The 27,747-nt window shown below is 38.1% G+C and overlaps 3 protein-coding genes across 4 annotated transcripts in view; 1 reads left to right on the forward strand and 2 right to left on the reverse strand.

Moving 5' to 3' along the window:
• Positions 1 to 837: 837 nt before the first annotated feature.
• LOC139963653 (flavin-containing monooxygenase 5-like) lies at positions 838 to 11,269 on the reverse strand. 2 transcript variants are annotated; one of them, XM_071964655.1, is made up of 7 exons: positions 10,857 to 11,269; positions 9,948 to 10,117; positions 6,806 to 7,097; positions 6,135 to 6,190; positions 5,311 to 5,704; positions 4,419 to 4,663; positions 838 to 2,445 (listed from the first exon to the last, which is right to left on the reverse strand). In XM_071964655.1, the coding sequence occupies exons 1-7, from the start codon at positions 10,969 to 10,971 to the stop codon at positions 2,137 to 2,139; spliced, it is 1,581 nt and encodes a 526-aa protein (XP_071820756.1). In that variant the 5' UTR covers positions 10,972 to 11,269; the 3' UTR covers positions 838 to 2,136. The 2 variants fall into 2 exon arrangements, with proteins under 2 accessions (XP_071820756.1, XP_071820757.1); XM_071964656.1 differs by lacking the exon at positions 10,857 to 11,269 and adding an exon at positions 10,574 to 10,705.
• A 5,132-nt stretch (positions 11,270 to 16,401) lies between these two features.
• Positions 16,402 to 26,503, forward strand: LOC139963666 (selenoprotein F-like). The gene is made up of 6 exons (XM_071964676.1): positions 16,402 to 16,541; positions 17,906 to 18,002; positions 18,590 to 18,763; positions 19,115 to 19,178; positions 19,503 to 19,552; positions 19,897 to 26,503. Exons 2-6 carry the CDS (start codon positions 17,946 to 17,948, stop codon positions 20,023 to 20,025), a joined length of 474 nt encoding a protein of 157 aa, XP_071820777.1. The 5' UTR covers positions 16,402 to 16,541; positions 17,906 to 17,945; the 3' UTR covers positions 20,026 to 26,503.
• LOC139963658 (influenza virus NS1A-binding protein-like) overlaps positions 25,467 to 27,747 on the reverse strand; it is a 45,280-nt gene continuing 42,999 nt past the window's right edge. Inside the window, exon 12 of the mRNA XM_071964664.1 lies at positions 25,467 to 27,422. Coding sequence (XP_071820765.1) covers positions 27,076 to 27,422 — 347 coding nt within the window. The 3' untranslated portion in view covers positions 25,467 to 27,075. The remainder of the gene's footprint in view (positions 27,423 to 27,747) is intronic.

Genomic DNA, 27,747 nt, shown 5'->3' on the forward strand with positions numbered 1-27,747 from the left:
ACATGTTGCTCTTTATACATTTTATTTTTCAATATTCTTTTCGTAGGTTTATGGGCTGATAAAAATTACGTAACTATCTACGTACGTATCTGCAGTATTCCAACAAAATGTTAGCAACCATCTTTCAAAATCGCACATAGTGCAGCGCCAATTTCGTATCGCTCTGCGTTGAAAATGAATTTGTTATTGTGCATTTATTATTTTTCTATGAAAAGAAAATGAAAATCTACTTGACAAGTCAGTTTCAACGTTCGAAATGTATTAAGAATGTGTTTCTTACCTTATATTATTTTTCATTTTATCTGAATAACTTCCTACACCTATATAAAATAGGTATCGCTATCATTTTGCACCGTTAAGTTTTATTTCTAACATTAACACATTTCACAGTAGCCGATGACATGTTCATTAGTTTGGGAATACTTTGTATACTCAAGATGTATCCAGCCTTCATTTACCATTTCAAAACGTTTGTTGTAATATCGGGGATAATCAAATACAGTATATTTTAATATAGAAATTAAGTTTAACATACCTGTATAACTTTTGTATACGAGGTAGAGCACATGCACTTTCTCGAATGTTACTCTGTACCTCCTGTAAGAAAACTTCGTGTACTATTTGCAGTTTGAGTACCTAGTGTCGTTTTGTTGGCCGTGACGTATTTTTGTTCCGCTGTGAGGGTCAAGTAAAAAGCACTGTCGTACATGCTATTTGCATGGTATCAATAAAGAGATGTGCAGGCCTACATCTAGTGAATTCTTGTTCATTTCGACTTGTAACGAGGAAAACGACGAACACAAAACAAAACCAAAGGAAAGAAAATAAAACAATATATACGTATATCTGTGCAGTGTGTATGATATTGCTCAGACTATAAATATAAGTCAGGCGCATGTGGAGAGACAGACTGCGTTACGGGGATAATTTTGTCACCAGGTTTCAGTTCGCCTTCAGTTGACTGATATTTCGAATTACGAATACATTATTCTATATCCCATATATTTCCCCCGGACCCCCTAAGTGACCCTGGTGCCGGAGTTTACCCCGCCCCCTGATCCCCTCTCTCCAGGCCTTCCACATACCGTAGTATCTATTCCCCGGTGCAGTGGTACGTGATAATTCACTTTTGACCGATAAAACCGTCATGACCACTTGGTCACAGTCCCACCTGTAAGGAGACTTTACATGGGAACGGATTCAGTTGTTTGGTTTCTTGGCTGATGTTTCCTAATCAAAAGTAATCAAAGTATGAGATGTTTCCCCGAACGTTAATGAGGGCGGTATTGAAGAACTTAGCATGCATAGACTCCGGATGTGTAACCTGATCAATTTTTAACTTTGGCCTGGGCTTTGAGTACAACATTTCCTTATGCTGTCGTTCTGAGCGAATCTAACTGTGATAGTAAATATCGACTTTGCGATGAGGGTAACAGTTTTTAAGTCTATGGTCTTCGTCACAATGCAAAATGAATGAAATATATTAACAAATTCACAATCATAGATTATGTGCGTATATTTCAAAGAACTATGAATATATGAATATCACTACAGGCCCGTAGCCTATTATACAGTAGAATCATAGCTTATAATACAGTAGAACCATAGCCTATAATAAAGTACAATCTCACCCTATAATACAGAAAAATCATAGTCTATCATACAGTAGAATCATAGCCTATAAAACGGTAGATTATGTATGCTGTTGATACATAAAGCATTCTAAACAAGGTGGTGTTACCGTACCATCAATGCAAAATATATAGCGAAGCAAAACGTTATTGCAAGTTTTGGCAAATGGTGACACATAAGTCTGCAAGCATGGGGGTGGGAGGGGTGGGAATGTGGGAGGGGGTGCGAGGTATGTCTCCGTGCCACAGCCTGGGTACGGATGTCAGTTTCGTCGTCGATAACTGATGTCCTACTCAACTAAAGTTATCAACAAATTCTTAAAACACTCTGTCTTTAACAAACCGCAAAGAAACCTGGTTTAGTTGTATACAAAGTGAGCCGATTGACTACCTTTACAGAATCAACCCCATTTTCCACCTCCACCCCCATCCCTCCACTACACACACTCACATCGACAGCTATGCTTATAAAACTAGATGTTTGTCTCCCATCCATTTTGGCTGCCTAAAGCAAATATGCTACGATCAGAATAAGCAATGAAACGAGTACAACATAATAATACACAGATGACCAGTTCCGCTGATTTTCGATCACTCGTCCCTTTGTGCCGGTGAGATTATTTTCCCAACACTTCATAATTGCGTCTCGGGCCCCTGACCACGAGTTCGGACCCACCAGGCGATAGGTAGCCGGTACTCCAGGGCTGAGAAACATATGAACAGCTAGTCTTGGATCTGAAGAAAGTAGTCCGATTGCAGTTGGAAGGCACCCGACGTCTGCAGCTAAATTGTCTTCGTATGGTACCGGAGAGATCTATGAAGGATAAAATAGTTGAATAATTTTTTTGTTTTACGAAGGAAAAGATGGGATAACAAAAAATGTGCGCAATGAACGACGGACGTTTTTAATATATTTCAAAGCTGTTCGCCAGTTTTCAGATCCCCCTATCTGAACACTAATATGCAATGAAACTTAAGTGTTCATGACACAATACAATATGTTACTATTATACAACTTTACCAAACTCCGCCCACTCCTCTCATCTCCGTCTGTTTGTCCAGCCCTTTCCCCGCCCCTTTTCCGAACATCTCCGATATGATTAGAGCAGAGTCGTTGACCGCTAACCAGGGAAGTGGGTGGCGTGAGTGGTGTAGTGGTTAAGTCTACTTTGTTGCTAGGTTGTGTAGATAACGTCTGGTATGTGTTCGTCACTATGCAAGTTTACTTGCATGATATCATACAACTTTTACATTTTCAGGACCAACACTCCCCGCATCTCCCCTGTCAATTCCCTGCCCACTTTGTCGATAGGATGGTGCGTTTGTTTGGAAAGACATGTAAGGGAGTAGCACATTATAAACAATCCGTGTATATTCCGTGTAAAATCTACAGGAATCAGTGATTGAAATTCACTGATATAATTATGTTTGGCTGAAACTGTCAAAATCTGCACAGGCAATATAACCGAAATGTCACGGCTGATGATACATCGGCAGCCAGTATTTTATTACAATAAACCGTACTTTTTAAAAATAGGCACGGGTCAACCATGTTTGATATCATTTTCATAATACTTGAGCTTTCAGTAAAATTTGTCAACCCCTCCGACCATGCTTTTAGGTACTAGTAATACGTAGGTCTTCATTGATTACATGCATTTGGTTCCTTTCTGAAACCCATGGAAAGCACACGAACCCTTGCGTTGGATTCGCAACATGCCCAGGGCCCGTCGCGGATAGTATGGTGCTTTTCAGGCCTCCCTGGGGATGAAGTACCTCGTTAACCTATATATATAACAGTTGCTCTGTATGTAGGGCAAATGACCGAGGTCCCCCGTGGTCCTGCTGATTTTTGTTGTAACGAGGTCATTTGGAATCTGAATTCAAACGGATCTTCGCAACTTGTGCTTGATTTTGAAGCAGCTGTTGTCAACGTAGAATGAAGATAGCGATAGCTAGTACATAATATCAAGCTTATATATCCCACGACAACAGGCGTGGATCCAAGGCGCGTGGTGTGTGTACCCGCCCCCCCCCCTCCAAACCCCTCACAAAAAAAGTAGTTATTTCGTGTAGATCTAATGTATAGCCTAAACATGACTCAGAATGCACAATGTTACGCCTAAAGGTATATTTATACCATAAGACTCATTAACATGGGACTCGGTTGTGACAGACCCCCTCAACATTGGTTGGTTACTTAAAGTTTCACACAACATGCAATCTTTGCATTTTCCGTACCACACATGCTGGTATTTAAACCAGTTTATATGCTAACATGGCAAGAACAAGGAAAAAGAAGGTGCTCTTTATGAACAAAAATGATAGGCTACTTCTAAGTTATTAAAAGTGGCGCTTTCAGTTTCCTTTCAATAGTACTGGGGGGGGGGAGGGGGAGGTGTAACAGGTCCCGTTTCAAATGGTGTTGCATTGATTACTGTTTAACAAATTTAAATTTAAATTTCGCACTCATTGATACCGGTTTAATATAGAGTTGTGGAGGCCTGGTAGACGAGTCTAGCTTGGACCTTCTCTTCCTCTTCCTCTCCCTCTCCTCTCCTCTCCTCTCCTCTCCTCTCCTCTCCTCTCCTCTCCTCTCCTCTCCTCTCCTCTCCTCTCCTCTCCTCTCCTCTCCTCTCCTCTCCTCTCCTCTCCTCTCCTCTCCTCTCCTCTCCTCTCCTCTCCTCTCCTCTCCTCTCCTCTCCCCGACCCCGCCCCACATAGTTTCCCGGTAGGCGTACCCAACTGACCTTATAATACCTCACGTGTTAAACCCCATTAACTTACCCCGATGATGTGCTTATTGTATCTATCATACATGAGCTTTCGCATGACTTCGATTTCTCCAAGCATTGCTGAAAGAGGCGGAAGAGATATAGCCCCAGTGAAGACACGAGCGGCCCACCTCGCTTGCATCTCAGAGACCGGTGGAAGGGCCCCATATACGTCAAGGAAACCTACACACACCAGTGTAGGATGTTTGAGACGAACAGGTAACACGTATTTGTACATTTCTCGTGTTGAGAGATCGTCTAGAGGAAGGAGAGCCAGAATGTTGAAAGATTAGCATAGTGTTAATAAAGAACCAAATAGCTAGGAATACTCGGTAAAGATGACATATTTTTTACTAGCTACGCCCCTTTTTCTTTCAAAAAAAGTCCTAGGAATATACCTGGCTGTGAAATAATAAGCTATTTTTTGAAAGAGTAAAGAAATTCGAGAGTACAAATGGTTCGAAACGGAAGAGGTCAACAATATTGTATTTTCTCCTATCGATTTTTCTCAGTCTAACATGTGGTAATACGGAAAATAATCACTTGATGCGAAAATAATCCTTCTGTATATAAATAAAGATTCTTCTACAATCTTTGCTTGAAGTCAGTGATGAATACGGGATATTTTGTAAGCCAGGCGGGCACACTGACTGTATAGAGGCAATAGACATCCAAGTTTAGTATACACGATGGTTAATTCTTCGTCTAAAGACACAAATGTCATCGAAATTAGTCCAAAGCGGGTCACCGGTCGCTCATTACAAGTTCCTCCAACCCCCCCCCCACCCCCACCCTCACTTCCATGTCTACGTCATTCCCTGTCAATTTCCGATGCGGAGACCCAAAGTCGTATTTGTAAACTTGAAAAAACAATTTTTTTTTAAATTAATATTTTGTTTTTCTACCTGACAACAGGCTGTCGTCAATGAATGGTGTCTTCATCGCGTAACCGGTACCAAACACGATAGCGTCAAGGTCATCAATGGTAGTCCCATCTACAAATTCAACACCTCGATGGTAAAATCTCTTGATGGCTGGTCTGGTTCTCACCCTTCCGTGCATAATCTGATTGATGACGAAGTCGTTTGCGATCGCACGCGAGCAGAACAGTTTCCTCTTCGTTCTCAGGCCGAGAGCGTCGTAGTTCACGTCCCTCTCAATGAATCTTTGAAGTATGAATCTATTGAGCCATTCGGGAAGATGAAACCGCCAGCGAGTATTCGTTAAGATATCCAGAGGCCAACCTCCTTCTCCTCGTTTGGGGAACACAAAACACCCTTCCCTCATGCTGATGTACACCTTTCAAAAAAAAAAAAAAAAAAATAAGGACGAAGATACCAAAGGGGAAGAACCTAAATACACGAGAATATAGAAAATAGGTGAACATCCTCCACTTTCTCTTACTCTGGTCGAGTTGTCATAAATATAAACAATTTTAGACTGTACTCTGCTGCTTGAGGATCTGCCCTGCTGCACATACGATAATTTCCCCCTCCGCCCTCCACCCTCCGACCTCCGCCCTCTGCCCTCTGCCCATCCCCCTTATAAAAACAAAGAACAGTGGGCATCCCATCCACCGTGAATATTATTGTGGCCCTATACTCTGGGCCTATACCTGACTTTGTTTATGTTTCGTGTTTTGGTCTAGTCCTTTAAGTCATTTGGGAAATACTACTATTTCCCCTCAACTCTCCTCACTCGCTTCCGGTTGCTCTTTAGTTATGTTTACCTGTTTGCTGTGAAAACCTAACTCCACTGCCACGTCTCCAGCAGAAAAACTTTCCCCTGTGGAATATAATAAAGGATTATTAAAATACAAGTTAGCCTTTTATAACTATATCCAAACTTGTTAATTCATACGGTAACGGTAGTGCGTATAAGCTTCCTTAATTTCAATTTAAAACCTGTAATTTTGTTTTCGCAAACTGATCAACTTCCAGTGATATATCAAAACAAATATGGATGGTATACCTACAGGAAGTGGATGTATATGATCTTTTCTTCTTGGGTTGTGTTAGGCCCATGTGGCAATTTCAGCCAAATGATATAAAGTTGACCTAATCTCTTATCAGAGAGGAGGCACCCTTTTCGTGCTACTTGGATTTATTAATGTACATTGTATGAATCACTGATTTGTTATAAACGCAAGCCGACCCTCCTGCCCCGGCCCCTCCCGCCACCCCAACTTGAGTTCCTTAGGCCGTGGATACCTATACGGGGTCTACAAATGTTACGTCTTTTATACATTACTCTTAAACACCTTCATCATCATCAATATCGAAGCGAAATACAATCAAGAGTAATTTTCTTAACATAAAACCAAAATCTCATTTTGAAGCAAGATGATCAAATTACTCAATTTCCGTTATGGTTTGCATGTTGCTAAATAACCACACTCACCTACGACTAGGACGTTTTTATCGATAAATTGATCAGGAGTGCGATATTGATTGGTATGGATGATCAATCCACCAAAAGCATCCTGTCCAGGATATGAAGGTTTCCGAGCTTCGGAGAAGAAACCTGTACATATCATGACGTAATCAAACACTCTGTCCTGTTCTTCCCCTCCGTCATGTCTGTACGCAACCCGCCATTTTCCCGTGACGTCATAGTCTGATGCTTGCTCAATTTTTGTAATCACGTGATTGAAGTTGATGTATGCTCTCAGCTTAAAGTGATCTGCATAATCCTGAATATTCAAGAAAATTTTAAATAAAAGGTAAATAGTTTTTCTGTTGTTTGAATAACAGATGTGTAGTGAGTCCGTTTTTGTAGACCTTATATTGTACCATAGTTATCCGTACTCACCGATATTGGTTTGTAATCCCGGGTACGGTGTCCAAGTATTTTATTTATTTATTTATTAACTTTGATAGAAGGGTACAACTCGGTTAGCAAGAGTGTTAATCTCCCACGAGGCCCTTAAAAGTAAAACGAGTGTAAACAAATAGCAAAAAAAAAATAAGAAACAGAGAACAACAGAATTAAAAGATGGAGGGAAAAGTAGCAGAAAAACAATACAGCACATTATATCTATGCTAAGTGTATGCAGATCCGCATCACTGAGGGGAACCGTCGTTATATGTAGACTAACAAATCCAGTAAGGAGTAAGTAGGCCTATTATTATTAAATAAAATCACAGATTAAAATATATTGTCATTTTATGTCACTTTATGGACAGATTCATATTACACAGTGTTCTTTATTATTCACTATAGACTCACAAACTTACCACTCTCTGCACAGTATCACGTTAATTGTACATGCTAACAGTGAGCGTGCGTATATGAATATAAATTCTCGTTGCTAGGGGCACACATATGGTATAGCCTATACAATTGCATCATAAAATTGTGCAAAATAAACAGAACCGTTTAGTATACATGTCAAAGGTTGCTTTCGAAAATAAAGTCCTATGTTCTTCTTTACTTTGAAATCATTCAACGTGTGCACCATTGTCAGAATAGCAAAAGCAAACATGAACTTCAAACATAACCTTCGTTCGATATATTTTACCAGAGTTGTTAAGCAGACAATAGCAAAGCCCTAGAGGTAGGCTGTATATATAAATACATGAAAATAACACGGAGAAGAAGAATGAAAACAATCTAACGAAACTGGCCGTTAGTAATAGAGTTGTGCACAGTGAGTTCCATTTACAGACGTGCAGACAAGTCTTAATATTTCATAAACGTTATACGTGGCAAAGATACATACAAAACTATATATACGCTATTACAATGCCTAACGTTATATATACATATATGAGAATTGAACGTTTAAACATACTATAAAAGTTAAACAACCGATGTTACCATCTGGCTGCGAATTGCATATGCAATCAATCCAATTTTGGTAACAGATTGGAAAAAAAAATTGGTCAAGGAAGGTTTTTTCGAGAAACTATTTGGAGGTGTTACGATGTGATTAATTTACATCACTATAGTTCGACTCCCTTGCAGTGATTTACAGTCTGCTCATCGGATAAACTGTTCCCACCATCAGGGGATTATCTTACATCTTAGCCAAGGAAGGGCTTTGGCAGACTGATGAAAGGTGTGAAGAGCAGAGATAATCTTGGTCAGAGCAAGGTTACCATATTAACAAAGCACGAAGTATAGTTCTGGCTTGTGAACAGATTGCGTACAAGTACTGTGTGTTTAAGTGGTCTGTATATAGGAGGCCTTATTTGTACAGCACAGTATATCAGCTGTGCTGTATATTAGGCCCATTAGCTTGCAGTACAGTTTTATAAGTTTATTCCTGCTGCAGTTGCTTCATTATCTTAACTGACTTACAGAACTATATAAGTGTGAATTTATTGTGTTGACTTCCTCTGGAGTAAGATAAGGAAGACAGCTTTTTGTTGTTTCGTAGATCACGTGATACCCGGAAAATCGTCGTTTTTTCGGGTGTCTACCAAGCGAGGGCGAACCAAGTTGAACTCGAAATGTAATACAATTTTCCCCAATTTGTTCCATTAATCTATTCTTTTTTTCGATATATGCCTAATACTGCAACAAAACCAAGTTTATATATGCATATGGGGGCATATCTTTAACCTTGCACTACTTTTGTTTTTTCCAATATATCCATTTTTTAATGGGACCATATAGTAAAACTCAATACTTGTTCGATATGTTTAAATGGGTACGAGGTTTAAAACAAAACTTGTCAGCATTTCGTGACAATACAAGAACATTTATAACCTAGTGCAATCTTGTTCATAATTTGTGGTGTTGCAACGTTTCCATGTTGACATATAAACTGATGAACTAAGTTTTATTTTTGCTTCACTTTTAAATTTGGAATACTCCTTTAAGAATTTGATTATGACGTCAATCCAAACCTAAATATTTTTGATAATCTATTGTTTTATAAACTCTTAGAACTATATTCTTTTAGCTTCTTAAGTTATTTAAAGTGACATTCAACATAAAATTACATAGACATGTTTCCAACAGCAGACAGAAACATGTTATTTTGAAACCATAAAATGCTTATCATTTATAATAAATGTAAGGAGCTGACATACATGTATATTCTCTCTACTGTAAGCAGTCTTGCCACCCTGAAAGTCCCCGATTTTATAGGATAATTTCTTCTAATAAAAAGTGTTATCGAAATGTCACCAGGACTGACAAAACATGTTATGGTATCGTCTGAGACATATCAATTTAATTATTTGCCTTGAGCCATGATTGAATTGGGCACATCATCCCACCCCAAGATTGATTTGACTTACTACACCTGCACCCATGGTAAATAAATATAAATATAGATATAGATATAGATGTAGACATAGATATATATAGATATAGATATATAAATTTGTCACAACAAATGTTTGTTAAGTGAAATGTGATCATTGGTTACTGTTTTGTACCATTTCATTAATAAAATGGATTTCTACATTCATTGATATGAGCTGGGTAAGGAATGGAAAGGACTGAGGAGGAGGGGGAGGGTTGGGGTGGGGTGGGAGGGGATGGTATAGTGGAGCAGTTCAGTAATCGTTGACAAACAGAAGAAACTTACATTCAAATATTTCAGACATTCTTGGTGAGTGATGTAAGGGGAGCAGTCTGCAGGTAATGGGAAATCACTGAAGTGTTGCATTTCTTTACTGGTGTTCGTAACCAGAGATTTATAGACAGAAGGACCCTTTGAATCCGTCCATTCGAAGCCATCATAGTTCCATAGGCCCCCTAGAATATAACAACAATAATGAGAGAGCATAGATTAGTGTCACATAGTTAATACATGTTGTCATGTAGTGATATGTATTGTGGCCAGTTAAGCACTGAAAACTGTGACGGTAGATTTCTTTTCATTAGAAGCCCGCATTTTCCGTTAACTTATCATAGACGAAATGAACATATTCTAGTCTTCTAAACTTGAAATAAAGTTTGATATAGTTGGAATAAACATTTCTTGACTTAACGCGATACCATTTATGATACCATGTAGAGGCTGGGGGTCGGGGCTGGGGGACGGGAAGGGGGGGGGTACAGTCTTTAATGGAAAGGGTAAGCTACGGCATACCAAAATGGTATGTGCGGGTCGAAGGCGAGCTACAGCCGTCTAAAGGAGCTAGCATATAAAAACCATCTTATATGACTATGAGAATTAGATTTGTTGAAATAACAAGATATATAACTGACAATATTTACGATATACAGGAAACATATCCGAATATTCCTTATTTAGTTATCGTTACTAGATTGTTAAAGAGATTTTTGACAGGCTTCGTCGCGATATGTGCCTTGTTGGCAATGGGGAATGATACTACCGTCTATCATGCAACATACGTATTGTATTAACACGATGTATATACACACTGAACAACCAATTCAGTGCCAGTCCTTATTATATAGTGTGCTCATCAGAGAGCAAAGTACAAACAGCTGAATGAACCGACAATTGTTGGCGAAAAGGAAGACTTACCGATTTCACTTCTTTTTTCGAATGCGACGGGTTCCAACCCTTCCTCAAGACAAGCTTTTATGGCTGTGAGTCCACTGACCCCTGCTCCAATCACAGCTACCGTCTTAGCGGCCATTATGTTCACCTATATATAACTTTTTGCGATCACGTATGCTGCAAGGTCTGCGACGCTAGCAGGCGTATAAGATTTGAATTATTTCCCAAAATCTCAAACTTTGTTGTTTTTTTTGTCAACCCAAGATAATTCGGTCGCGAAAAGCCACGGTCAATGTTCTTCAATTCAGTGTACATGTCGGAAATGCCCCCCCAAAAAAAAGAAAAAAAAAAAAAAACCGATCAAATTTGATTACCGCCTAATGGGTAAACCACAGAAATCTAGCTCATGTTATTATGCGCCAGCACACATCTAATACTGCAAATCCGTGCCGTTATACATAAGATACTCCCGAGGTTGAAAAGTCAAGCGTTGCCATATTATGGCAGAGAGAGATATAGGGAGAGACAGGGATGTTTTTCTCATTAACTGGGGCTTTTACATCACCTGTTACCATCAGTCATAACTCCCATGTTATTTATATCATATTAGTGTACACGTCAGGGATTTATTATGCCTCATCTTTAATCATAATCATATATAGTGTAATTTAGTAGACCAGGCTTGCATATAAATATATATATATATATATATATATAATATATATAATATATATATATATATATATATATATATATATATATATATATATATATATATATATAATGCTTATTTTGTTTTTTGCTATGATCATGCGTACTATCTGTGTTAGAAAGAAATGTACTAATATCAAAGGAATCATGACGTGTATAAATAGATTTCCAGTCATCCGGGTTGGTTGCCGCAGAAAACCTCATTTAAAATTCGGTGGCCGTATAAGGTTTGAGGTTTAGCCGTGCGTGTTCTGTACTGAGTGCAGCGTTTGTTAATAAAAACAGTATGAAATGTTTCCCCGAGAGGTAATGAGGGTGGTATTGAAGAACTTAGCATGCATAGCCTCAAGATGTGTGACCCATGATTAATTCATTTTGGCTTCGGCTTTGAGTACAACGTTTCTTTATGATGGCGTGTTGTACGAATCTTACCGTAATAGTAATCATCGACTTCGCGGTCCACGTCATAGTCATTGCCGACTTTGCAATCTGCTGCCCCCCCCCCCACAATTTTAAAAGGACGGTATGAAAAGTGACTCCATAGTTTTCCCTTTCGGAAAAACAAAATAAAATAATAATTGCGTTTGTCAGAAAAACAGTGGGCTCCTGAATGAACGCGTTTGCTAGTAAAATTGCGTTTGTGGGAAAAGCTTTAATATTTGTTTATCTAATATTTATTGTGGTTTAAGCCTCTGGAAAATGAATAAATTATTTAAGCCAAGCAAGTCTTCAAATCAACGCACACGTATATAGCGAACACTGACCGGACTTATTTCTTTCTTTTTGAACAGTTTTATGTTTTCTCGTGATTGCATGTGTGGCTCGTTACCTTTTGTTGATCTGCGCACACGGGATTATTTTTAGAATAGGCGGTCAACATTACAAGGCCCACATAGTTAATTCCTGCACTTTTGGAAATATTTAATGACGTGTGGTTGGAAATAATATAAAATCGCATGAATAATATGATAAAATAAGATACGTATACAGAACATGGTGTATATATGAACATTTCCAAACTCACATCGTTTCACTGAAGCCCACTCTCCCGGAAATGACTCAAACTAGACACCCCATCAGATATACCTTGAAGTTAACATGAGAGGCTGGGCTTGACCAACCAACGCTATTTCAGCCAACTGATAACACCAGAACCAAAGGAAATGCCTTAAAGACTATACTATAACACGAAAACCAGTAGTCTGATTCTTTTGAGTGGTCTTAAATATCTGAACAAAGAATATTGAAATGACTGAAATTCCAAGTGAACAGTCAAAGATATTTATCACTAAATGTGTTGGGATGGGTCTGTGGGAGTGATGTACGTGCGCGCGTGCATGTGTGTCTGTGGAATTCTGGTATGTATACGTACATGCTAGACTGATAGTCTCTTGAGTTGGTTAATCCATAAACGTCAGTGAAAAATAAAACATGGAATTCCAATAATTAGAAATCCGTATATTTTTATTTGAAGTAATTCTTTAATCTGAAAAATCAGAAATGAAAGCCCGAGATGATGAACTCTCGAGTTCTTATACAATAGTTAATCAAATTCCATTGGAGTTATGGAACTGTTTTTTTTATGGTTCATAGTACACAGTGTCGCTGTTTACCAGTATAAAGTTCTTTGACTATGTAAAACTCTATAAAATCATTAAGAAAATAAACTTGGAAAATCACAAAATCGTCATGATCATACCGTTACAGTCTCAATGTAAGGAGACCGGGGTTGGGAGTGGAGCAAGTTGATTGGTTCCATCTTCCATCACAGGCTCCATCTTGGGTGACTATTTGCTTTTATTTTTAATGTATATCCGACCGTGGACTATACTGCAAAACAGTGGCGTAGGAAGGTACTTTTGAGTGGGGGCTGAAGACTGATGGCCGGCCTGGGGGAGGGGTCTAAGGGGAGGGGGTGTCCCCCTCCCCTTTGGAATTTTTTGCATTTCCAGGTAGCCTCAGATGCAATTTGGTGCAATATAGCACACTTCAACACCCACTCCATTTTGTAAACTTAATTTTGTATTTTCACCAGGCCTTAGATGCAATTTGGTGCTCCAAATGAGATTTTTTTTCTCATTTGAAAATGAAAAAGGGGTTTTCTGACTTGCGAAGCGGGGGGGGGGGCGGAATGATACTTCCGCCCCTCCACATTTTTCACTGGGGGGCTGGCGCCCCCAGCCCCCCGGTTCCTACGCCCTTGCTGCAACACCTCCACAGCTATACTTGGTTGACAATACTGGGGACGTACGTGTTGATATCGTTTCGGTTTAAGGACTAAGGAACCTTCAAGTTATGTCACAATATGTTAAACAAATTCCATTCCAATTATGGAGCATCAGTTAGTAGACCACAATGTGTGTCTCCATGGATCAGCAGAAAGTGCTTTTGTAAAAGCTCAATTGATTAAATCCTTATTAACTCAGGCGTGGTATGCTGCATGAACATCTTAGTATATAGCCTTTTGGTTAAGATCATGTGTAGTATCTGTTCCCTTTCGAGTGGAATGGTGATGCACACACCGACGATGATCACACAGTCACAGTCTCGATGCAGGGACTGGGGTTGAGAGCGGATCAGTCGTTCGGTACAAGGGCGGCGGAACCGGGGGGGCACAGGGGGCACGTGCCCCCCCACTTTTCCTCAGGTTAAAAATGTGCCCTTTTTCTACATAAAAATTGAGGTGCCTCAAGTTAGCAAGAGGCCAGGGAACCAGAATGAACGCTCGGGAAGGGCCGTTTTCGGCAATCTAAGGGGTTTGTAAAACCAAAAATTTTCTTGTACGCTCCGCGCCAACCGATGGTGGCGCTCCGCTCAGATAGTCGTGCATACAACTTTGCAAATCCTGGCTACGCCCCTGACTTTTAATGAATTTCTGTGGGTCAAACTCAAAGCTATTTCGAATGGAAAAAAAATGTTAAGATATTAACAAGAAATAAACTCTAATTCGGAAGATTCCTACATTAGCAACTAGCATGATTTCACCTCATTTGTCTCAAAAGAAAACTTGTTCCTTGTTTCCCAATTTGTACATTGGATATTGCAGTGCTAGTATTTCCTGGGGGGAGGGGGGGGGTGTTGATGGAGTGATGTGTATACGCAAATAAGATTATACAATAAGAGTTATAAAGGGTACTAAATATAAGCGTGCATCAGTCTAATCGAATTTCTGCAAAGTGCCCTTCGATGTCGGTGCCCCCCCAGATTAAAAGTGCTTCCGCCGCCCTTGGTTGCGGTAGTTTGGTTTTCGTGCCCAGGTTATTTCCTGGGCGACTTTTTCTTATAAAGTATTGCCATGGTTACTGCAGTCTCACTGCGATAGAGAGTGAATCAAGTTGAGTGGATTTCGTGCCCAGGATATATCGTGGGCGACTTTTCTTTCACTAATAGTATATTAGTGTAACCACTTGTGGACAAGACCGTTCAGTTTCAGACAGACGCATCAAGTGCAAGTATGCTTTTCACGAGTAAAGGCCTTACAGGCGAGGGAGTTGTGATCTAAAACGGGCTTGGGTCATATCCTCCCACTGCATCCCCTGAAGTCTAATAGATAAGTGAGAAAAGGGAGAGGTGAAACACTGTTTCTTAGAAGAAAAGGGATGCATTAGGATTGTATAGTTTTCTCGCTGCAATGGAATGTTACATTTTATGGTTGATCAGAGGGAATCAAAATTACTATCAACAAAAAAACTAACTTTAATCATGTACAATGATACCCTCAGATTAGATAACAATGACGTCATTATTTAAGACATCACTTGTCATACATTGTCTTTTTTATTCTTTTAAATTCATGATGTAAACGCTACTTGAAATTGCGGCAACGTGTAAATGGATGGCGTGCTACGTTAATACGTTATCTAATTGTTTTATGAAATACTTATAATGCCACTGTAAGCCTCCGTAGACACATCTGGCCATGTATTCAGTGGACAGTGGCTGCAGACATACCGGTCGCAAAGAGTACTGGTTAGAACCTCTGGTCATAGGTACAGAAAGGATTTACGTGCGCCGCTTTTGATCGACCCTCTGCGCATCCTCCCTGGTAGGTTCTCTTGCGACATCAAGGGAGACATGAACACGGAACCCTAGGCCAAAAAGATGTGCCAAACCACCGTCCGAAGTGCCTCGAACCCTTACGTCCGTGCCTCGAACCCGTACGTGACTCGAACCCTTGTTAATCGATAACTAAACGCAAAGGCATTTAAACGTATACTATACATATTCACATGTCATTTTTCATCTCGCATAAGGATCGAGAAAGAATAGTCACTCAAGAAAGGTCCTGGGCGCGAAACACAAACAACTGGATGCATTTTCAACCCAGGCCCCCTTACGTTGAGACTGTCACCGTGTAAGTCCCATGGAAAGGGAAAACTGCCAAACATGAAGAATTGTGAGTTAAAAGTTGGAAATTTGATACCAAATAGTCGAAATTAGTCCGACTATCGGAAATTGTCAGAAAAAACACAACAAAAAACAAAATTGAAATAAGAAGATAAAGAGCTTGTTAAAAAGTCAAGTATTTCCAGGAACAAGTCGAAATATTGATACAAAAAGCCAACAACTCGAGCAGAAATTTGAGATAAATGGTTCGATGAAACTGCTCCCAGTTCTGGAAAGAAGACAAAACCGAGAACTCTGTTATTCGGAACCGTTGATCGCCTGTTGAGAACCACTGTTCGAACTACAACTATAATGAAACAGATTAGTCATTTTATTTTATTATTCATAACATTTTAGTGGAATTTTGCTGAAGCGGAAGTTAGTTTCTCTCCAAAGTTGTTTACAGTTTCTGTTCTTGTGTGTGTGTGATATTTTTTATTTTGTTGCGGCGAACTTGTATGTAGAATTTGTAGTAATTTCGCGTCCCATAAGGCTTACTTCTAGCTTATTTAATGACCAGATTCGTAAACAAAAAAGCTAATCAAACTCTAGACCACGTACGACATGGTGGCAGTTGTCCTTGCTTTCTGGTTTGAACTGTTTTGAATTAATGTAAGTGTTTCTAACGTTTGTTTCCTTACTGTTTAGTGAAAGACATTTATTCAGCCTGTTCAAATTTGTTATTTCGTAATAAAGGTCAAAGGATTCTATCTATTGGGAATATTTGTATGCCTTCCAGCAGAACGTTTTACTCTTATCGCGTAACTAATCCTAACAGTAACACGTACAAATAGAGTCTTACTAATTGTATTTTGTATAGTTAGGCCTACAGTTTTTTTAGTGATTTGCAAATTTATGAAACCAAACACAGATTACTCAGATTTTCTCATGCATGCCAATTGCTAGGTAAACGACTCCTACGCCTGAGGCTTTTACAGACTATTCTATTCCTACATACTATTACTACGTCTAGCCTACGTAGGCCTATGTTTCATATGATGATACTGTGGTACAGGTACTGTAGGCCTAGGAATATAAAGTTGTAACTTTTACAATTAGCACCATCGAATATACACTTACCTGTAAAATGTGAAGTTTCTTGTGCACCACATTGTATTTGCCTGACTTGACTGAATTTTTGTGTAACAGTTTCAATGGAATTCTAATTAATCATACTAATTTTTTCATAGTAATAGAAAATTTTGTGGCTGTGTGGCCAGCAGCTTGGTGAAAAGCAATGTACATATTACCCAAGCCAACATTTGTCCAGCAGTTACATACTCAATCAGAGTGCAGAGTACATAGTATCAATGGTTAGCCCTGATTCACCTATCTCTGTTGGGTAGGGGAGTGGATGGGGGGGGGGGGGGAATGGGAGGACATGACGCTTTCCTGATTTGCCCAGTATCCAGATAAATAGTGAGGGTGCATTTCCATAACCCCTGGCTACCTGTTAAGTAGAGCTGCAACTACATAGAAAAAAAGATATATATATATATATATATATATACAGAAAGTTAATGTCTTCTGTGCCATAGCATGTGGCTCTGTCCTATGGTAGCCTATACCACATGATTTCCTAAGATCTATGAGACTTAGTTGTACACACTAAATTCTCTATGGTTAGCCTATGCCACTATGGTAGCCTATGGCACATTATTTCCTAAGATCTATGTAGACTTACACACTAAACATAATTTCTCACAATTATCAAACCACATCTACAGTTATTTACTGTAATGTCATCCAAGCCACAATATGTTAACCCTTGATATTTGGTAACATTATTATACTGTACCAATGTCCCATTGTTTTCCTCTATCATTTTTTTGCTGAAACTCGTATCTATCAACATGGGATATGCTAATGTATTTATGATTCATTCATAGGATGTTTAGCTTTTCATTTTTCTTTTGTCTAACCATCCTTCAATTAATTAAAACCATCAGAAATAACTAATCATCATCTCTCTACAGAAACTTTCTCTGCTGAGGATATCCCTCCCAAGATCCCACCATGCTACCAGACCTGGTAGGTCTGGTAACTTTGGTTACCACCTGCATTTTAATGCATGTAAGTACCAAATTTATTTCCCTCTTCATGCTTGGTATTCAAAGTGGGGGGGGGGGGGGGGGCATCACGGCCCTTATTGAAGGTCGGGAAATTAAACAAAATTAGAGGGCCTCCAAAAAAATTGAATTAAAGAGAAATTTTTTTGGAAGCAGAGAAGAAATTGCCATTATATGTGGGAAAGTAAAGAAAGGTGGAAATAATATTGAACATCAAATTGTCAAAAGTTGCAAAATGTTAAACCATTTTGGGACTCATTACTTGTTATCATATGAAAGTTTCCCAAAGGGGAGTTGGATCCTACTGACCCCTATGGACCACAAGAGGGCTGGCTGCCAAGATGGATGAAAGTTTTAAATTGGATTCACCAAGCAAAACTATTTGAACACCAGCACTAAGTCAAAAGAAACGGTTACATTAAACAGGCCACCTCTAGAATAAGGAAAGAATGAGCCTTTTTCATCAAATGCAATTTATGAAAGAGGACTTGAGCATGAGCCGTCATCTTTGACCTGACTTCTAAGAGGTGAATGTGATTGATTTGATCTTCTCTAAATGTAGTTTATGATTTTGTTGAATTTTGTTTCCAGGTATCCGAAGCTGTTGGCCAATTAGAAAAGCTGCCAGCGGAGCTTTGCATAGAGAGTGGATTCTCATCGAACCTGCTTTGTAGCAGCTGCGACAAACTGCCCGAGTTTGGGTTAGCGACGTTGACTGAAGAATGTCAGAAATGCTGCCTGGAGGATGCCGGTACCGAGAAGAAGGTTTGTTTGCTGCGCTTTATCTCATGGGACAAAAAAGAGATCCAAAACCACCTATGTCCTAAGTTTTCTTGAGTTTGATCTGACTTCAGAATTGATGGCACGATGGGGAATATTTTAGTGTTCAAATTTTGTGAACGAGCAGTTTTGTAGGTTTCCTGAATTTTGTCTCTGATCAAATACTATGGTTTTGCACTTGTATATACTAATGTGACCAGCTTGAGTAACATTTGGAGAAGGTACATGACAATGTTTGTTTTGATTTATTGTTTGTTTCCAGAGTAAGTTGAAAAGTCATAAAAATCAGCAATGGTTTTTTTTTCCATTATTATTTACACTTTTCCCTTGTTACAGACATATGCCAAAGCAGTATTGGAGATATGCGGATGAAAAATAGGGAAATACCCACAGATTCAAGGCAAGTATTAAGTTACATCTTAATGTTTGTGTAGTCTCAGGAACTTGCTCCTCCCCATTCCCCCACCTTCCCCCATTCCGATCAGAATGCAGAGTTCCATAGAAGACGAAAGAAGCATTACAGATTACAGAAACAGGAAGTATGAGAGGTGTAGAAAGGACATGTCTACATTTTCTTTAGGAAACAGCTTATTGCCTTACTTTAACCAATGTTAACCCGATGCCTTCAAAACAGATCGTATGTGTTTTCAGGTAATTTCTAAGGACTGTTTGTTTTTTCAGTTTTGTTCTTCTACTGAATGATGTCCTTTCTTTTCAAATTTAGCTTTCGTGAAGAGTGACAGGCCGAACCAGTTTTCCAACCTCAAAGTGAAGGTAAAAGAACATTTTGTTGCTCAAAAAATTATCACAGCTTTGACAATCTTTGCCGATTCAAACAGTAATAAATAGAACACTTTGATTTCTTTTCTCTAAATAACTGTCTATCAGGTTCTGAGAGAATGTTGTGCTCATTGACAACACTATGTGGAAAGGAGGAGGGATAGGGGGATGGGTGGGTGGGTGGGAGGATAGAAGAGGAGCGTTCACAATGTTTATTTTGAAAGTTTGGAAAAAAATCATCAATTCATTTAGGAGGTGCTCAAGTTTAAATTCTTGGAAATTTTTCTATAGTTAATATTGGTTAATATTTTTTTATTATCTTCTTACCTTTTTAATAGTATGTTAAAGGTGCCGACCCCGTCCTCAAATTCCTGGATGCACAAAACAACGTCGAAGAGGTAATGAGCATCGAAAAATGGAACACGGACACTGTGGAAGAATTCCTCCAAGAACATCTGGCTTTATAAGAGAAAGACAAATAGTGAAGAAAGACTAGTTTGCTGTCCTCTGTCATGTATTCTCCGCCAAGAAGCACCGTGTCGGTTATGGATAAATTAGTAGAAGTTTTATTACATATTCTCAATGAATATCAAGTACATCGATTAATAAAAAATATTAATGTATACCTGGGATAAATGCAGACTTTACACAACAGTATCACATTATCTTTAAATGTAACCAAAAAAAGAATCATGTTTATAGTTTTACGTCTGTGATTACCCACATTTTCCCAAATATTGAAATATTTTTATAGTCGCAGACAATAATTGCAGGATCTGCTCATGGAACAAGACATATCTTTGGATTCTGTTTAGTTTAGTAGGCATCATTGCAGGAGAACAGCAAAGTAGTTTTATAACAAAGTTTTCGATTGAAGTCATTCATCTGTCGTGACACTCAGTGTGATTGGCTAGGCTTCAAGAAACTTATGAAGGCTGGGTGCTAAATCCATATGGTGCACTTAGCTGGAAAAAAAACAATAAACAAAATTGTTATTACTTGTAGCCTAACTTTGTTAACTCTTCAATGTATAAGTTATATTCAACATCGTCACAATAAACTTTCGTATCAAACGTAACTTTTTGTGTTTTACAAATTGCATTTTATGAGTCTTTGTCATTGTCTTTCATTTTCTATTTAGCAAAATATCATCTGGAAGTAAGGTTACACTGTGTCTGAAGTTCTCTGCACGTGTCTTCCTTATATTTTATCCTATCATATCACACTTAAGGGGTCTGGGGAGGATTTATAAAATTTTAAGAGATGCCCAGATCTTTAGGTAGTCTCAACAAATTTGTAAAAAATAGGGGAGAAAATTTCAGGACATTTATGTGGCAATCTTAACTAGATACTCTAGTTTTTAAAGCACAGACCCGTAAAATTGTCAATAGTAACAGTCCGTCAAAAATGTTCAGATCTTAGAATGAAATTGAGCTTTTGAACTTCAAATCTGGAATTTCAACAACAAAAGTACTACTCTTCAAAATCAATTCCTTTTTCACTATGGGGGGGGGGGGGGGGTGGGTGGAAAATACCTCCCCTTAAAAACTCCTCCACCAGGCCATCTGCAGGTAAACTACAGTAACTCATCCAGTGAAAGTTATTTTTTGACTTAAAATTCTGTGTAAAGTTTGGAAAGTGATGACATGGGGAGCAGGTCGAGGGCAGACCAGAGGGGAAGGGGAGGGGTGGTGGGGGTACAAACAGAACTTTTGGTCAAAACAAGGTAAACAGTGGACAAATTTTTAGCAGCCTACATCGACTTGCATTTTACAGATGTTGTCCTACTATGGATTGGATAGTAATTTTGATATTTATCGAAAGAATTCCTCCCAGGATCCAACCACCACCTGCCCCCTCCCCACTACAACCCCTCCTTTTGAGAAATCTTGGATCCACCTTTGATGGGGTATAACCATAAGTAATGGGAGATGGGGTGAGTAGGTCGTTGGTCGAGAATTCTGCTGGGTTACAAAGGTAAAGAAATGAGTAGAAGGCAAAGCTTTGTGATGCAAATTCCATTTATTTGATTGCTTTTGGGTAAATCACCCAAAGAAGAAAAAAAAAAACACAATTTGAAACAATCAGCAATAGACCACATTTATTACTTATATAATTTGATTTTAATTTTTTTTTAGTGAAAATTACCATATTTTCTTTCCAAACTTTTCCTTTTTTTGGGCCAAATGCTGTTAAAAGTTACAATTTAAATCATTTATCAAGTTTTAAGAGTAATTCTCCTGTCCCTCTAAAGAATAAATGACACAGTTAATACTTAAACCTTAATCTTCTTGAAAAAAGCCTCTATTTGATAATTTTGAGCTACATTGGATTTTTTTTAATAAAAAAATGGATTTTTGTTCCAAATGCTGTGAAATATAATAACCCTTATTCCATACTCTTTTTTAAAAAAAGTCACAGATAAACATGGTATTAAAGCCCAATTACAACTTTTCCTTCCATTTTTGATTTGTGAAATTAGTTTTGAAATTATTGTTCATCATAAAAGCCAGATTGATAAAATGACCGATATGAAATAATTCTCTTTCGTTTTCTCCCCCCTTTTTTTTTGAGCCACATTTTGACATCCGGAATTACTCTTCTTCCTTTCTTTAAGGAATGAGTACTAAGTATATGCGAAGAACTGAATGAACCATGTATTGCTTGAAATTCGAAAACCAAATATTTTCTTCCTGTTTAGTTTGCCGACAAGATGGAATGATCAAAATACTTCAAATGGAGGAGCTGTTTACGTAAAACACATTCATACTTATTGGTACTCACAGCATGAAGGGCAAAAAAAATATATTAATTCATTCAACTTATTCACAGCATTTTCTATATACATACATAAAGACAATTCCCCCTCCCCTCCCCTTCCGTCCCCCTCCCCTCCCCCGGCTGGACAGAACTATCCCGAAATTCTTGTCGACGCACGACTTATTTCTCTTGCTACGTAGTCGGACAAAATTTCCACCGTTCGGCCAGCCCATTGCTACAACCACATCACACTAAAATGCATTGTTGATATTTCGGCAAACGGAAAAAGAAAAAAAGAATTGAATAAAAGAAAATATGATTAAACAATGGTAATAGAAAAAAAATAACATTACAATAACAAATCACAATGAGAGATAAATTGAATAAATTCTGACATTCTTTCATAGACTTGTACTCTGATGATAAATTTTAGCCTCCACACTAACAACTATGTTATTTTCAATTTCTATAATACATACAAATATTCTTAAAATTAAGTGCAACTTTCACCTTTTTTCGCTACCCACTGCGCACAAGGAATATGATGACACGGACACCATTGTAGGCAAAGCGACTACCACAGAATCAAAAGATAAATCACGGGAGCCTATATTTAAATTTCTCAAAATTTGTTCTGAAAATTTAACCAGGTATTCTTATGAACGTAATTGTTAAACTTTGCTCCTTTTAATTATTGGCTTCTTTAGCCAATGTGTCTTTTTTTTCTTTTTTTTTCTATATTTTTGATACTACCCTTCATGCTAGGGGAGAGAGAGTAGTTAAAATGTCTAATTCCCGCTCTACAACAAAGTGATTACCACCGTTTCGACAGAGGTACAAATATTTAATTTCAAAAGACCAAAAGGGGCATCGATCATCTTTTCAAACTATACAGAGGATTGGAATGTAATGTTCAAGAGTAAAAGTAAGAAAAATCAAGATGTAAAGATTATCCTCCCACACCACACCCTGATCTTCCAAACCCCCTCACTCCCTCCCCCCCATCTTCTCCATTACCACAATGTATTATAAAAGATTATTATCAGTCCAAAAAAAATCCACTTTCAGCAATTTTCTATGAATAGTAATTCATATTCTGTGTTTTTTCAGTAAGTTATAATTTCTGTCTTTTATGCTTCTGTGACAGAACTGGCAAAATTGTTTGGCCACCCACACCACCACCTTCCCACCCTCCAAAATCCCCTTCCCCCACCCCACAAAAAATAATACCATTAAAAATTACATTAGAAATGATTTGGAATGTTCATTGTATAATCATGATGATAATGAAGATGTCATAAATTTCATTTATAGCCAACAATTCAAGTGAATATTGTTGTCTTTTTGTCTTCTTTGAAATCGCCAAAAAACTACAAACATAAAAACTGTGGTGCGATTTAAACGTAGTTACACATTTCTGCATCGAGATCCCCAAAATCTCATAAAACGTGGTCATCACAAAGTTACAGAAGGCAAATTTTTAGACCATTTTGTATAAATCGGTTGGGTATGAAATCAATCTTACTGGCTTGGTACTGCCAGGCATAAACTCTGGCAAGTTGAACATGCCAGGAAAAGAGGAAACTAATGCAAAAAAGAAAAAGGGTTTCGAACATGATCAACGTTTTGGTAGGTTACTTCAATTTGTTAAAACTGACTGAAAAAATAATAAACTTTTTAAACCACTCTGTCATAATTTGGTTCATACAATTGCCTTTTCTCAAATGTGACAGATTGCATCCAATGAAATTGAAAGCCTTGCTTCCTGATCGTCACAAGTTTGATCGAGGCAATGTCTGATTGTCCAGATTTTAAGGTTTGCCATTCACAAACACCCTTTCTTATTGATACAGTCAAGATACTTCTACTTCAACAAAATCGTCATTTCTCATGTTGTGTCCCATTTACTTTTGGGTTGAAACATCTTAATTGAAAAAACAAAACAAAAGCTTTTTCAAAAATAAGTTTCAAAGCAAAACATTTTTAGAGCGAGAAACGTTTAAGAAGGAAAAAAAGGGAGCAAAGGCAAGCTGTTTTCTGCACAAACTAAGCAACTTTGAAAGAAATATGCCTGTAAAATGATAGTTCATTGCTTTACTTTTCCCTTCTATACTTTATATATTAATTACTCCACAACTTTTCTCATCCCCTGCTATGACATATTGATGCTTTCAAAAGAAAGAAGAAAAAAAAAAAGAAAAGAACAAACAACAACATAGACTATAATAGTGATAATAATAATACAACAAAAATCTCTTTAGTTTGCATTTATAAAAGTAATTCTTCGCAAAGTGAATACCTTTCTGCTGAAAATAATGAGTGCATGACCACACGACAATGCAACAAATAAAACAGATCGATCAAGGAAACAAAAAAATCCAGCACAGAAAACCTGAAAGGAAAAACAAAACAAAAAAGAACAAACAAACAATAACAACAATAAGGCAATCAGGGAATTTTAACTGGTCTCAAAGCCCAAATAAATCTTGCATTCTAATACACAACTAGTACTGAGCCCTGACAGCGTATCGTGATACTCTGCCAACCACACTGAACGGGTCATTAAATTAACGTGCGGACAAGAGTTTTGCAATCAATAAATCTACATAAACTTCCCTTTTCTTATTTTTTTTTATCACAAGAGATGAAACAAATAATACTCAATATGAAAACAAAAACAACAAAAAAACAGTGTATGTTCAACTGCACCCAATCATTTTTATACACTAAAATGGATGCAGAAGAAAAGGACATATAAATTGAATTGCTCTTAAAACAAAACAGAAAACAAAAGAATCTGAAGAAAGTAATCAAACTTCTCCCCATTCCACTTCACCCCCCCCTCCCCCTCCCATAAAATACAATCCTCCATACATCAATAATGAAAACAAAAACAAAACAAGCTGTAAACAAAAACAATGCCAAGGTGGGAAAAGTTTCTTCAACTGCAGAGGGAATGCAACAAGAACATACACACTGAAACAAAATCACAGTAACATACTAACACTACATACATTATCCAATTTTGAGGGATCACTTCTTTGAAACGTTATCACTTTATGCCGTAAGTTTGTGATATACTCGCTCATACTGTCACAGATCATATATAGCAACAATTAATCTATACCAGTAACAGTTTATTTAAAAAAAAAACCAAAAAAAAACTTGCATATTAATAGTCACACTAACAAACAAACCTGTTTGATTCCTGCCAAAACCTTCATGTGAAAGGATTGATTACACTGCATTATCCATAAACCACAACAGAACGTTTGGCAATCTATGCTTGTCCTCAAAAGGTACTTATTATCGACTACTAAAATCCAACTGTTAGTCATATGATTCAGGACTTGGCAAAACCTTTCTTGGTATATGAAATATGACTTTGGAGTAAAATGAATTCATAGTCTTTGATATCCCCTTCATGATAGAGCACACAACTCCAAAATTAAGATGCTTTCTCATGTGCAAAACTTGTTTCTTCCTTGGTACAGAACATATCAAATCCAAATAGATAATACCATTGTTCCCAGGCTTTTCAACAATTGTAAACTAATTTAATCTTGCAAAAAGTGTATTATCACTTATCTTTGAAATATGCAATATTTAGAGCACAGGAGATAAAATACATTGACTTTTCCAGTTGAAAAAATTTCATGTTGCCAAAACGAGTAACCCTTCATGAATGGTCATGAGACGTATTCAAAATAGACAGGGGGGAGGGAGGGGGGGGTGAGGAATTTCCTTACTATTCCAGACTAAACGTCAGGAACTGTCAAGACCCACAAAACTATGTTTTTCTGTTTTCCCTACTTTATCTATTTTCCCAGACTGCATTGATGCCCAGTTTATAGTGACTTGTGGTTATGTTACATGATCTAACCACAAGCTAAGACACTCAATATGCAGTTGGATTTTTTAAAAACACAAACAGAAATAACAGATGTTCTTAGGCCACTTTCTGACCTGAATATGTATCAAATATCTTCTTCGCTGTCGCAAGAGATTCCAATCGGACGATCATAATTCGAACATCGTTGACAAAAATTTGCTTTAAGCACACAACAGCTTACTTACTAACAGTCACCATAGCAACCAGCTGTAACACATGAGCCTAAAGTACGATTTGAGCTCATCAGACATTAATGACGCACACGACAAAATGACTTCATATATACTCTGCGACTGACCAAAGCTAACCCACCTCCGCATAAGGCTGCACATGAACGGAAAAGAAAAAAAAGAAAAAAAAGAAAAACAAGTAAAATTTTCTTCATCTAGAACATCAATATCAAAAATAAAAATTTCCAATATCTATTTTGACGATCATTGCCCAGTTAAAATCTTAATATCAAGGTTGCTACGAAGATACACCAAGTACAGAACAACTTGTTTATCCACGTTTTTGCTATTGCAGTTAAGAATACTCTGTGTACGAGGTGAAACATATTCGTTAAACTTCTTTTCTCCAGAGAAAATTCTTAAATGACAAAAAAAAAAAAAAAAAAAAATTGAAATTGAAACTATATCTGTGAAATTATGACGATTTCAGCACCATATCTAGAAGAGAAAGTTTGTAAATATATCTATCAAGTAACTCAATCTTACCTGCACCTTGATTTTTTATAAACTATCTGTTTAAATGCCCAACTTTTTGTTTTTCATAAAGTTTGTTTACCAAGTTGCAAGCAGCATTTATAAAGAGAACGACACGACAAGAAAATTGAGCTGGGGCGACTCCTGGTATCTGTCTTCGTCTACAGACTCTCGGTTTCACTGGACTCTGCACTGCCAATGATTTTCTTCTTCAGGTCAACAGGGCTGCTCGGGGGGGAGGGCGTGGCAGACTGTCTGCGCAGAAGATGCATAGCGTGCGAGTACCACTGGTCGGCGTCCGCCTTGTAATGCTGCATGTTGTCGAGGGTCAGCTGGCCGTTGAAGCCGCCCATGGCATAAATGGCGTCCCGGACAGAGATGACCTTAAGGTTCATTCTGGGGTTGTCCATGCTCGCAGCGGTGCTCCATGTTTGGCTCTGGGGATCAAAGTACTCGACGGAGTCCAACACCGACTGTCCGTCGCTTCCACCCACGGCGTATATTTTATCTGGAAATCGTGGACGAGGAAGAGAATGTGAATCGTTACGAACAGATTATTGTAGATTTATCTGAGGGTATTCTGACAACAAATTCTTTGACTCAACTTGCAAACTGTAGACATTAAATATGATTGGACAGTTGGTGAAAACAACTACAACAACCGTATCGACCAAGCGGACGAAACAGCCTTGGAATTTCTTCACATTACAAAGGAGGAAAACCGCGAGCAGGGTTGGTCTATGTCATCACCACAAACTCTTATCACGATATACAAGAAGAAATGTGGCCCATCGCAATATCACAACATTTGAAAGACTGCGTCGGAAATTAGT

Source organism: Apostichopus japonicus, chromosome 22 (assembly GCF_037975245.1).
Source record: "Apostichopus japonicus isolate 1M-3 chromosome 22, ASM3797524v1, whole genome shotgun sequence".
Lineage (NCBI taxonomy): Eukaryota > Metazoa > Echinodermata > Holothuroidea > Aspidochirotida > Stichopodidae > Apostichopus > Apostichopus japonicus.